Here is a 13,464-nt window from a genome sequence, read left to right as displayed (position 1 = left end):
ACGGACAGAGGGCTAAAAAAAGGTCCAGCACACAATCCCCTCCCAAAAAACGAGAAAGAGTGCAGTTCCTATTAGAAGGTAGGTCAGTAAATTCCTGAGGGATCGAGTCCGAGGGATCTGATCCTTCAGGAGCAAGATCCCTCACACACCCCGAGGGGTGTCATGCTTCATCATTGGGCAGCTCCTTGTTGGGCCGGCGCTGCAATGCCCAGCGGGCCCGTGAGGGGGCTCTTTGCCCGGAGTTCTTTTAAGCTGATGTTTGTGGAGTGGGTATGTGATCGTGAGGGAGTAGTGTGTGAGTAGAGTGCAAAGGATTACAAATAACTCTTAGGGAATTGAAGAATAAAGTTGAATGTGTTAAACCCTGTGTTCTGTTATAACAAGTGTAGGCTAAGGTGGGTATAATGGTCCATGTTAGCTCAAGGTATAAGTAGTGGTCAACATGTTTCTTGTCGAGAAAGATCAAGACATTTTGTCAGGACCGTGAAAAGAACTAAACTACTCCTAGGTAAACAGTCAAAGGCACGTGTCTCATCTAGTGCCATGCTGTCCCACGTGCAAATTGATATAGAGTATACCTTATTGCAATCAACAAATGTACTAACCTAGAAGGAAAAAAGAGAGGGGGGAGAATGAGAGGCACAGCAGCAGTACATACATTATGTAATCACAGTATCAGTGCCTGATGGGGTGCACATGCCAGGTGATTGCATGCTTGAATTAAGTGGATTGCTGATCTGACAGTGCATCTGGATAACATTCAGAAGTTAAACATAAAGAGTGAGTGATAGCAGTTGGTAGCGGTCATTTATAGGCTTTGAAATTCATAGGCTACATAGTTTGGAGTGAAGCATGACGCCCCTCGGGATGTGTGAGAGCTCTTGCTCATGAAGGATCAGATCCCTCGGACTCGTTCCCTCAGGCATTCACTGACCTTCCCGCCAATGGGAACTGCGCACCTTCTCGTTTTCTGTGAAATAAGAATGACAAGAAAAGCCACCGGCAGCATAGCATACCTGACTCAGGGAACCTAGACCCAACTACCAATCCAAGAATGCATTAGGGAGTTTTCAAGTTGATGCATGTAGACAGCAAGCAATTTTTCCAGGCCGCGCCTTTTTCAAATCATTTAATCATGTGACTAACTGCACCAGGTGCTAAGCCCATATCCAAACTGAGGTGGATGTGCCAGCAAAGTAATAGGGCGAGTCAGAGCCGAACCAAAGGGTTTGGCTTGACTCTAAGAGTCAAGCCATGAAAATGTTTGGCATATATATCGTGCAACAAACATTATAAAAATGATAGTATCTCTTCAAAATTCAAGACAGTGTATTTCTTTAACATGCAGAAGCATTTCACCTTAGTACATCCGATTATATCACTGCGTAGACAGGCATTTATTAAAAGTGGTAGTTTTGAAGCATGAACTTAAAAACATTAATGGCTCACACCCAACTACAATGCCATTAGCAAACAAAGGCGCACGTCCGTAGCCAGGTACACCCTAAAAGTGGCATAGATTTTTATTACAATTTAAGCAACATTAGTCTATTAAATGAAAGACAAAAAGTGTTTGTACCACTCCCATCCTGAAAGTATTTCACAGTGTGTTCATATGTGAAATAAAGAAAAAGGAGGCTCTGTGAAACAAAATGTTTGCCTAGGATCACACAATTTAAGCAAGAAGGAAGCCGGTATTGATTCCAGGTTATCTGGTTTCACATTCTGAAATTCAGCCACCAGATGTATATCTGTCTTTCTCTCCCCCCTGTTTTACATCAACAGTCACTGTCACACCCCAAACACCCCCTGAAGCTAATCCCATGCAGTATGTTCCTGACCACTCTTTAAGTAACATTTAGGGATGGACAAAAAAAATTATCCGCCTCCTGCGGAGTTTGTTGAGTTTTGCCCTCTGCTTGGAGCACGGAGTTCCAGCGAAACTCCACCAACCACTGCATGGCTGAATTTTTCCTTGCTCGCCAATGTTAAGTTGGCGAATGAGAATTAGCGTCCCCTAGCACGGTTTGAGATTGCTAGAACACTTCCTGGCAAGATTTCTCAACCCTGGGCGGTCGTGGCAGTTCGCTACAGTTCGCATTGAGAAAGCTGCTGCTCGAGTATAAAATCTCCTCGAGCAGCAGAAAGAGGCAGCACCCTCTGGCGTGCCGCATGGTGCAGCTTGTGCTGATTTTACAGCACAGAACAAGTTCCCATGCTAAATGTCAGAGGTAGCAGCGCAACATGCCAAAATTATGCCGCTCAAGGAACATTGCGGTATCTCGTGGAGTTTTTAGGTATCTCCATGAGTTCTGCCTACCCCTAATATTAATTGTAAATGTAAACAAATGTAAATCCGAATTTGTAAAGCGCGAACTACTCACCCTTACAGGTTTCAAGGCGCTGGGGGCCGTCCTAGAAATTAAGTGAAACTATTGCCCAGAGTCACATGGTGCTGTGCTGAGCTGCCACCGGAGCCGGGGATCGAACCATGAACCCTGTGCTCCGAAGTCAGCTGCCCTGACCACTGCACCACACCTCTACACTCATTGACTAATTGACATGCATTGCCTCTCTGTGTTTTGACTAGTTACTTTTAATTTTTTTATATTAGTGGTTACAAGATTATTGCCATCGTTTTAGTTTTTTCTTTAGTACCTACAGATCCAGTCACTCGAGATTTGGATCCAATAGCATTTTAAATCCAACTCCCTCCGTTTATGCTTCCGTCAAAACTTAACAGGCATTCAACTTGGAACATGTATCCTGATCGGCTGGGTGCAGACAGAGGGAATGTTTCCCAAGGTGCCATTCATGCCACATATTTTATTAAGTGTTGAATCAACTCGCCTAGAATTCTGGACCAAGTGCAAGAGCTGCTGGCAGACACAGTGCTCTGCTTTCTAATGCAAATTCAAGCAACATCTTTTTTTTTTTTCAAATTCAAATGTATTTTAACTTTAGTTTACCTGGATTGCACCATAAATGAAACATAAAATCACAAGGCTTTTCGTGGTTTAAGTATTTTCATAAGAACTCTGAGTTACACAAAGACTGAATAAATCTCTTTAAAGCATACATTTGCGTTCTTGTTGCTATATTTCCACTGATTTTATGGACTGAGGTTTGAGTCTTTTAATATTTGTTCTCTTCAAAAACTTTTTTTCAAGTAATGCTTTTCAAACTACTGGGTTTTTTAATTGCGGTTTTAGTTTGAAAATAATGTACTTTTCAATATGCGGACATTTGCAGTACTCGCCTATGTCAAAGAATATACTTGTGATCTAATACCTATTTCTTAACATATTGGAAATTGACTGATTCCCCACCCTCCCCTATTCTGCAAAGGTATCTGAAAATGTAGTAGGCTTTTAACTTCTAAATTTGCTCATATAAATTATTTTTGTTACTTGCATTTAATGCTCTGTGCCACTACCAGTTTTTAAGACTTTTCTGGTGTTATCCCGATGTAATTCATCTGTTTGGAGCTGGGTGTTGTGAATTGTTAAGCGAGCACTGCTGACTCTGTATCAGTGGCATAATAAGGACACCCCAGTGGGTTCTAATGCACCTATTGATAATCTACCCCACCATCAGCCCTCAGACTCAACTTGAACAGCAATGTTAACGTGGTATTTTACAATATTCAAGAAGTGTGTTAATGTCCAGATGTATTCTTCTATGTATACTGGCTTACAAACATTGCATCTTGCATCATTTCATTAAGCCTATTTTACACAATGTATAGAGAATCACATCCTAACCATTTCGGCAAAAGAAAACTGACGTGCAAATACTTTTTATTGCAGGACCAAACGACAGTACGAACTGTGGCATCGGCTGCAACCACCAATGAAATTCGAAGACAGTCAAGTAGTTACGAGGATCCATGGAAGATAACAGACGAGCAAAGGCAGTATTATGTAAATCAATTTAAAACCATTCAACCAGACCTTAATGGATTTATTCCAGGTGAGATATGTCGGTTTTGTGTTCCAGGGTAAATAAATATATTTAGCTTCAGAATTACTCCAAATGGGAAGTGTCAAATAAGTGTTTGTTACTATGGTCTCCCTTATATGATTTCAATACTTTCTGGTCTCAGAATCATTCAAGTGAATTAAATGGCTCTCAATGTTAAGCAAAAGGGTTGGTGATGGTTCAAAGGGACATGCTTACCCAGTTGAGTCACCTCTTTGTCAGTTTACCTGAAATAAATTCTTTTTTGTGTAGCATCTCTCCATCTCTGCTAAAATGTTCACTGAAGTATTGTAAGCAGGTTTGTATTTTTTGATCTGTTCTCTGTTCACTGACTGATGTGATAATGAACACGATCCATTAGGCAGTAAAGTTGAGAAGCAGTCTGAGGCAAATGATTTTCAGGCTTGTTCCCAGAACTCCAGGAATCGAGGAAGCTCTCGAAGATACAGTCAGGTGCAGCACTTCAATATTTTTGTTTTAGACTGGCTCTCGTTTTAATATCAATGTAAGAACAATTGGGGATGAGGTCATAGCCAATTACAATGGTTGGGTTGGTTCAAGTTTTGACTGTCAGTTTGTAATATATTGTTGTGTCTCTGGGTACCAAGAATTTGCTTGGGCTGGATCCTAATGTGTATTCCTGGTGCAAATACGTCAGCAGGAAAAACACTCCTTCTGAGTGCCATTCTGCATGGTTAGGGCAGCTTTCGCAAGTATTTTTATGCACTTTTTCAAAGGCTCTGCTTGGGTGAGACATTTTGTTGCTTGTCTCGGGATAGTAAAACAAGGAAAGGGGCAAAAATAAATATTGGGTTTTAGACGTTTGCCTTTTGTTTTTGTTTGAAGAAGTCTCTTGAGTCGTGAGATATGGTTTGATTTCCTCCTCTTGCTGAATACTGTGTGGGGGCACCAACACCATGTCAGATTTGTTTTTTGCTTTCATGTTAGAGCGTGCACAAAGTGGGCTCATAGTCCTGTCCGGAACATGTTTTTAATTGGACTCCTTTGGTTACCTTGCCTTAGCGTCTGACTTGTTCGAGCTCCAGTATTTTAATCTCTGATGCTCGGGCACCCTTGTCTGCACAGTAGACTATCGCCAACAACCCAGGGCTTTAAGGGGCTTATAACTCTCTGGGGTCCAGAACCACCTTCAATCACCAGAGAAATCTGCGTGGGTGATGTAACGAACTTCCCTTTCTGCCACTCAAAATATCTGTGGGCAGACCACCAAGGAGTGTACAATCTCTGCCTGTCCCTCAACCACAATAACGCCTCCTGTCAGTCGTGCCTCGCTTTTTGATCAAAGAAGACACTCCAGTATTGAAGGAAAAGACACTAAGCACCTAAGAGAATTCAGGAGCTGGACCTCGCAGACACCCCATACACCTTCAGTGAATAGGATAACCTAGTTGCTGAAAGACCGGGAGAGGCCGGTTCATCCAGGAACTCACATGTGTAACTATCACGGAGTCCAGAGATGGGGTCATTGAGGGAGTCCGACGACCAACAGAGAGTATGTGTAACCAGCGCTGAGGACCTGCTTGCACATTAAGACTACTGTCAGGACTGTAACTATACCTTTAGCCACAGAGGCCCACATCACAAACCCAGGGACCCACAAAACATTCCATGCTGTGGCAGATCCCCACTCTCAAGGAAGTCAGATGTCACGCTGAAGCACAGGCACAGAGATGAGGCAAGCCGAGGTCTCCCACTGCCTTTGCACTCTAGTCAACACTTGCAAAATCCTTTGAAGTGGGGCAAGCCTCCAGCCAAGGGGGCTAACCCCAATCAACTGCCCAAACCTCTCTAAGGGCCCTGAGTATTATCGGCCCCTCCTAAACCCTGCATCAAAAACTCCATCAGCACTCATGCCCACGACCCAGTCAGTGCTGAAAACGTCCTCCAAGCCAAACTTGAGACCTCCAATGATCCCAGAGGATGTTGAGGCTCCTGTCTTGGAGAGGCTCTTCAGGAATTTGATGCCAGACAAGAACACTTGTTTATCCACCTAATCACAGGCAATATCATAGGGAAACTGCCTCCAACACCGCCTCTGGCACCACTTCCTCGAGAAAGTAGATGAACCTTTGAGTGGGAATCCTTTTCCAGCCCTCCCTCCTGTGAGCTGGCTCCTAAGAAGCACATAGACCGAGCCACCAGTCCTCTTCCTTTGTCACACAGCACATGTCACACAGCACATCTCCCCCACCAACTCCTCCTTCACCACCACTATGCCCGTCTCACTCACTGTCCCCACCAGAGGGTCCCCTCAATCTGACTCCTAGCTAGGTAGCCCTTTTTGACTGTTTGCCCACCATGACAGCTGTCAGCTGCGGAGCTCAATGACAATTCCTGGGATAATTAGGATGAATCCCTGGGTGACCCTGATATAGAACATTACCAAGTCAGGGCTGAATCCCCTGATGAGCTCACAGCTTATCACCAGGAGAACTTTCTCTTGGAGACTATCTCTAAATCTGAGGGCACTGTCCAGTTCCCTCCAATACTGAACAGCATAATAAAGTTGGCTCCTGAGAATTTCAAGAAACCTGTGAAGGTTAGGGTGGTGAACTTGGGTGTCAAAAAGAAATTTAAATCCTTTCACAGCAACCCAACATACATCAATGGCCAGTTTTCACTCAACTCCCTGGTTGTGCACACTGCAGGTGAACATGCCTTTGGCCAGGCCACAGGCGATGCTTCTACTTCAGACAAGGATAGCAAGAAAATACATCCAGCAGTGGCACCACATTTGTGGGTACCCTATTCCGTGACACTCCTGTCACCGCGACAGGGCACAGAGGGAGGAAATGCAAATGCCCCCTAAGCACTTCTCAGTGAAGTATGGGAAGCGGGTGGATAGGTGATCATATATGAGGTCAAACTCCTCTATAATACCAGCTTCCTTTGTGCGTTTGATGCCGCATGCAGCCTCTGAAGGCATCAATGCTAAAAACATTGTCAAACACAACGCGTGGGCCCGTATCTTTCGGTTAAAACCTGAGGTTCAACAGCATCAACCCCAAATACACCCTCCTCCTATTCTTAAACCTCCCCCATTCCCCCCGTTCGCCAGGGAACACCTTTTCAGACTGCATGTTGATGCTAGAAAATATCAAGTTTGTTTTTACTCGCTACGGCATTCTCAGACCTTAAAGTGTGGTACATCATTGATGTCCAGCTCTTCTATCTCTTTATGAGATGGGACTGGAACATTTTTCATTTGCTGTGATTCCCTGTGTCTCACCAGTGTCCATCAGGTCTTTACAAAATGGATGGCGCTGGTAGCAACACACTTTCGGAAGCCAGTGGTGGCAGTCTTTCCCCCTACCTGAATGACTGGCTGTTGAAGGCAGGCTTGCCCAGGCAGTTGTCAACAAGCTCCAGACTATGGAAAACCCTCTGTCCTTATTGGGCTTCAGTATCAACATGCCGAAGTCACACCCAACTCCTTCTCACATGCTCCCCTTCGTCAGAGCCATTCTGGTTAGATATCGTGCCTTTTCCCTGGGAAAGAGGGTCAAGGACATTCAGCCTATGATCTGACCTTTGAGCTTCGGTCCTGGATTCCAGTGAGTTGACTGTGAGGCTGATGGGACTTAAGGCATCCTGCATTTTGCTGGTCGAGCACTCCAGGTGACATATGCAGGCTCTGCAGGGGGAGTCGAAATCTCAGTGGCCCACTATCAAGGGGACCTGTTCAACCCTCTTCAGATTTCAGAGAAGATTCCAAAAGGCTTGCAGTTGTGGGTGGAAAGCCCTAAACATTCCCCACACAAATCTGACCGTGGTGACCGATGCATCACTTCTGGGATGGGGTGGACATCTGGTGTGCCCTCCCTTTGAGTTGCTTCACAGCTGCCCCTTGCGGCTTCTCACCCTCAAGACAGTGATCCATGTCGCCATTACATCGGCTCAGCATGTGAGTGAGCTTCAAGGTCTCTGTCAAACCGCAGTACGCCACCTTCTTCCTAGACAAGCTGGCATTGTAGATGTGGGCTTTTTCTTGCCCAAAGTTGTGACACCATTCCACTTCAGTCAGAAAATCACCTTGCTGGCGATCTATTCTCTGCCCGATCGCTTGGACCCCAAGAGAGCTCTGAGCTTTTACATAGATCGTACCTATGAACAATGGGTGGACGATTAGTTATTTTTGGGGCTCTCTCTTGAGCAAAAAAAGGCAAGGCTGTGTGGAAGAGCGCCATCTCTTGCTGCATCATGCTCGGCATTAAGATCTGCTATGCATTGGCCAGAGACCAGCCCCCAGAACAGTGGCGGTTCCTCCTAACAGGAAGAAGAGCATTGCTGCATCTGCAGCGAGCACCACAGGTAAACACGCAGAATAATGAAATAGTCATTACCATTTCATTATTCTGTGTGCTGCTGGGCTGTTCCATGCAGATGAAGGTGGGGGCGGGGTTACAATAGCAGCATGGTGATTGCTGCCAGTGCGCATGTCGGATAAAGCATCTGTCTACAGCGGACCTATCTGACATGCACACTGCATAACCCGCAATCCCAGGGCTGTGAAACAGACTGGGGATTGCCGGCACAGGCCCCAGCCTCAAAATGAGCTCAGGGTTAGCCTGATCCAACCAGTCCTGGAGCTGCGCTCATGCTTAAAACAGCATAAGAACAGCTCCAGGATTGGTTGTTGGCATGACACGAAATTGTGAACCACCCTCCTGTTCATCACTCGGGACTCGGAGGATAAGAGACATGCAGCATGGGTGAGTCTTTGATGCTTCGCATTGCGACCCCCCAGTTTTTGAATAATAGTAACCGCCACTGCTCCAGAAGGGTAGAGTGCTCATTCTATTAGGTGCAAAGCTGTAACAACTGCTTTGGTACGTGGAGTCCCTGTCCTGGACATTTTCCTTTCTGCTACATGGGTGTCCCTCCATATGGCCACGAAGCACTACTGTCTGGACAGTCAGGTTCACAGAGAGGGGCATTTTACCCACTTGGTTCTGCAGGACCATCTAGTTTGAGTTCCTTTACAGACCCAACTCCAAATCAGTACAGTATCTATTCAGGAGATGAGGAATCGGCAACTAGAAGTCTCTATCAGAAGAACAAGTTAGTTACCTTGGGTACAGTTTTTTGAGACTCCATCTGGCCCCATATTCCTTCCATCCTCTCCATTCTGTGAGTGGACTCTACCCATTAATAAGATCCGAAGCCTAGAAATTTGCACACTGGTTGCACCAATTTACTGGAGCTGTTCATTTGGGGACGCTGACACTCTTGAAAGCAACTGGCGTTAACCCGTTTGCTGCTGGCGACGTCCAACGGCCGTCGTGTGCACTACCTCGGTAGTGCTGCGCACGTCCGTTGGACGTCGCGGCCCCACCCGCGCAATAGAACGTTTCGCACTAGCGCGGAACGTTCAGCGCAGGGAACGGGTTAATGCACGACAGTGGCATGTATATAGGCTCCACATGTCATTTCAGGAGAGTGAACGGTGTCCGTACAGAGTCTCATGGCACCACCTACCAGCGCACAGAGGTACTGCTGAGAAGTTTCAAAATCTGCTCTGACCCCTGGGGAATATTCAGAAGGTGAGGAATCTGCTGCTGGCCAGTCTCTACTAGAAAGGTAAGTAACTTGTTCTATTTGCTCACTTATTCCTGCTCTACCAACCAACTGACTCACTGCCACTGTTATCACAGAATGACAGTCATCAGTAGCAACACATGGAAGTAAAAGCAGCTGGGGCAAAAGCTCCAGAAAGTGATGCATTTCACCAATTTAATCACAATTGTGAAAAACTGATAACGTGTACATACGTAATCTAGTCAAACTGAATTCAATGGTTCTATGACAGTCTATTTTTAATCGTTTCAGGGTCATCTGCAAAGGAATTCTTTACGAAATCTAAGTTACCTATTCTAGAGCTTTCCCACATATGGTAAGTGTACTTGCACAGAATTAAGGCATCTTACTATAATTTCTTATTCAGTCCGTACATAGTAAAAAGCTTAGTTTCACCTAGGGAAATTATTACATTTGAGTTGCAATAGTGTATCTGTCTGCACTGCATTATGTTGTAGGGCATATTGGTGTTGGAGTAGCACAATTCATTTATTTGGTGGAAATATATTAGTTCCCAAAAATGACACTAAAGAAGCACATGTTCAAGCAATATTTCTAAATCAATTAAATCTCTTCATGGTGCCTCCGCTGCACTGTGGGGTAAGCTATTAGAGCAGTCTCCTGCTGTGAATGAGTGCAGTCTCCTGCTGTGAATGAATGCAAAGTGAAATTATCATATTTTGTCTTCTGTAATTCATTTTAGGGTATTTAGAACAGCCTTCTTTTGTAATCCAAAGGAAGGTAAAGTGATCAATTGTCATACTTAAACCAGCACAGTGAAGGGCTTTAGCAGTGCCATACTGCAATATAATGAAAGATATAGTCAACAATATTTTAAAATGTTATGCTGGATAAAGTAGTCGTAGCAATATCTTTTTGCACTTTAATGCCTAATAAGGGAGTCTAAGCAGTCTGTAATATTGAAACGGGTAGAGATAGATGCTTGATCACCTGCCCAAATATTATATTTCCCAAATACAGGGTGATGCTAGCTGAGCCATCTAATGAAGTTTAATGAGAGCAGTATCCTTCTGTGATTTTCTACTCAGAAAAACAAGCATAATGGGCTCTTTCTCTAATTCCATAAATGGGAAATTTGAGTAATCTTTGTCGTAAATTAAATTAAGTTAAATATGATCAGACTAATAATGTTTAGTAGGTAACTGCAGATTAAAGCTCTTGGAGCAATTTCCTTCTGCAAACTAATGCAGGGCTAAGTAAATTGAGCTATCTGATTCTGTGCTCAAATGTACAGTAACTTAATTAGAATACATTTTGTCTTCCCGATGCAGAGTGAACTGATTGGGGTAATCTTCTGAATTTGATATAGATTAAAGTAATAAGTGTGACCTAATAATCTAATAAATTGTAATTTATTGATAACGCTTGTTTTAGTAATAAAGGCTGAACGAATCTGCGATTTTCATATGGACTTTAATGCAGATTAACTCAAAACACTTGTAAACACTTAATGACTAATGTAATTGGAATAATCCTTCTGTACTTGAATGCAGCGATAATAAGTGGTGTAATCTGTTATGTAGTAAATTGCACAGCCATTGCAGTAATATCCTTCTGCAAGTAGGGGTTACTGTAATAAAAGTACTCCCATAATGTTATCAAATACAGGGCATAATAATCAGAGTATTGTGCATCTACATTTTAATGAAGTGTAAAGTGATCATAGATACCATATGCTTTTCAATAGAATGCAGGCCCATTTAATTAAAGTAACATTCTGTGACACACGTATATATAAATGTTTATTTATTTACAAACTCCCCTATAATCCACTACAGGATAAAGTAATGCTACTCTACTTCTCTTTGTAGTCTTTTAATGAAATTTATGAATGAGTGTTCAAAAATAAAGATGTTTAATACTAGTGTAACATGGCACAAGAATTCTAATAAGATGATGTCCGAGGAGATTTTATATGGCAGCCGTAGTTGTTGCATCTGTTGTGTCTAAGATAATTTTGAGGGAAGCTTGCCCTGATGTCGCCTGTGCCGCATCAGTTCCGACTGTGCCTACGTCCGCACGTGTATGTATGTGTGTGTGTGTGTGTGTGTGTGTGTGTGTGTGTGTGTGTAATGTTGCTACCCTTTGTGTGAGATGGAAGTTTGTCATGTGCTGATTCCATTACAAGCCTTTTTTAAATATTTGTGAGAGACTCTTGCACATTGCTTATAATGTGCCTGTTCTGCGTATGTTCGATAATTACATTGCTTCTGCCAATGCATGTTTTTTTTAAACTCTTAGGAGGGCTCCATGCTAAAGTGTAATATTATGTACATGACCTGTTTTCTGTGCACTCACGTACCTAAAGATCTTTGTCCAAGATTGCAGTTGTGGTACGTACCTGAATGCTATACAGTGAATACTTGAAATCCAGAGTGGGATGCACTAAATCTATCAATGTAAGGAAAATTACTCTGTGAATACTCTTGAAAAGAGACGTAAATCTATTGAAGTTTGGAAAATTACTTCGAGAAGACGAAGTGAAAAGACACGTTTGATATCTGTTGAAAATAACATGTAACATATTTGTTTACTGCAACTTGAAGGTGCCCATGTTACAGAAGAGGACATTTCAGAAAACCTTTTTGAGTTGTTGTTTCTGAACAGATGAGATTGGTTGTTTGCACGTTCAAAAAGATGTACAATAAAAAAGTTCAGCTGAAATATGGAAGTTAATCCTCCTACCTATTTTATAAATAAACAAGGTAACCTTGCCATTTACAGTATTTAGGACAAGCTGAGTTTGTCCTAAGACCCTACATTTTGAGTGTTAATGAACTTGCATGTAGTCCATAACCTAACCATTGAAAAATATGGTTGCCCTAAGAGTGTCAAGTGCTTCTGGAGTGAAGTCTTCTGTCAGATCTTAGGTACCATGATTGCAACGTAACTGTTATACAGAATCGGTATTTTCTAACTCTGTTATGGCTCCCCATTGGAGTAATGGTTTCATTCGAAAAAGTATTATAGAACATGGCAGTCTTCTTTCCACTGTTACCTTTCTTAGCACAATCCCACCACGCAAATCCTCAAAACCACACATTTGCTTCTTAAGCTGGTAATGCCCCTTCAGGGCAGCAAAATCCTCACTCCCCCACTGATGAGTGTGCAGCGCTAACAGGAGGTCAGGTTGTGTCAGTGGAGAGTTTGACAAGGGATTATTTTGAACTGTCAAGCATGTGTTTCCCCCCATAGAAATATAAATATATCTGCTTGTTTATACAAATTATTCGAGGAATGCCATCATTAGCCACCACTAACGACAGGTATTCATTATTGTAGAGAGAAACATTGCCTTCCCACATGGCACTTGAATACTTTCAATTCCTCTAACCCCTTGTTAAACTCTAGGGTTACTTCAACCCTGTCTCTACAGCAAGACTTTGTTGTAGCACATGATTTGTGATTCACTAAATCGGAATCCTTCGTTTATGTACATCATGAACGTGGGCACTGACAATATTATTTTTCCTTTTCATTATTCCATTTAGAAATGGAGTATACCTGAAAGTTAACAAGAATTGTGTACATCTGAAACATTTTAAGGAAAGTGTCAACGTGTCATGAATTATTAGTAGTGGAGTTTTCGATCTGAAATATTGATATTGTATATTTTCTGCATGGCATAATATTCTAATGGCTTTTCATCTTCTATAGTTATATAACAACCATGTAATTTTGGCATTGGCATTGTGATATGTTTGACTGTACTTTCTTTGGTACAGTATACCTTGTTAATTGATACTTTGATGATTTTTAAATTCTATTTTGAGATAATTGATCACCCTGCATTATAAAGTAAACCACTCCACTTGTTCCTATTTGCGTACTCCAGGGCTCGTTCTCATGAAAATGTTGAACAGT

At 42.8% G+C, this 13,464-nt stretch overlaps 1 protein-coding gene across 11 annotated transcripts in view; it reads left to right on the top strand.

Annotated features, from left to right (window-relative positions):
• REPS1 (RALBP1 associated Eps domain containing 1) overlaps positions 1–13,464 on the top strand; it is a 1,025,500-nt gene that overhangs the window by 476,840 nt on the left and 535,196 nt on the right. For all 11 annotated transcript variants that reach the window (XM_078649357.1, XM_078649363.1, XM_078649362.1 and 8 more), the window contains exons 6-7: positions 3,810–3,972; positions 9,832–9,895. In XM_078649357.1, the coding sequence (XP_078505483.1) occupies positions 3,810–3,972; positions 9,832–9,895 (227 nt within the window). The remainder of the gene's footprint in view (positions 1–3,809; positions 3,973–9,831; positions 9,896–13,464) is intronic.

This window comes from Lissotriton helveticus, chromosome 6 (assembly GCF_964261635.1).
Source record: "Lissotriton helveticus chromosome 6, aLisHel1.1, whole genome shotgun sequence".
Lineage (NCBI taxonomy): Eukaryota > Metazoa > Chordata > Amphibia > Caudata > Salamandridae > Lissotriton > Lissotriton helveticus.
The sequence above is the reverse complement of the archived record's forward strand: the minus strand, read 5'-3'. Positions and strand labels throughout refer to the sequence as shown.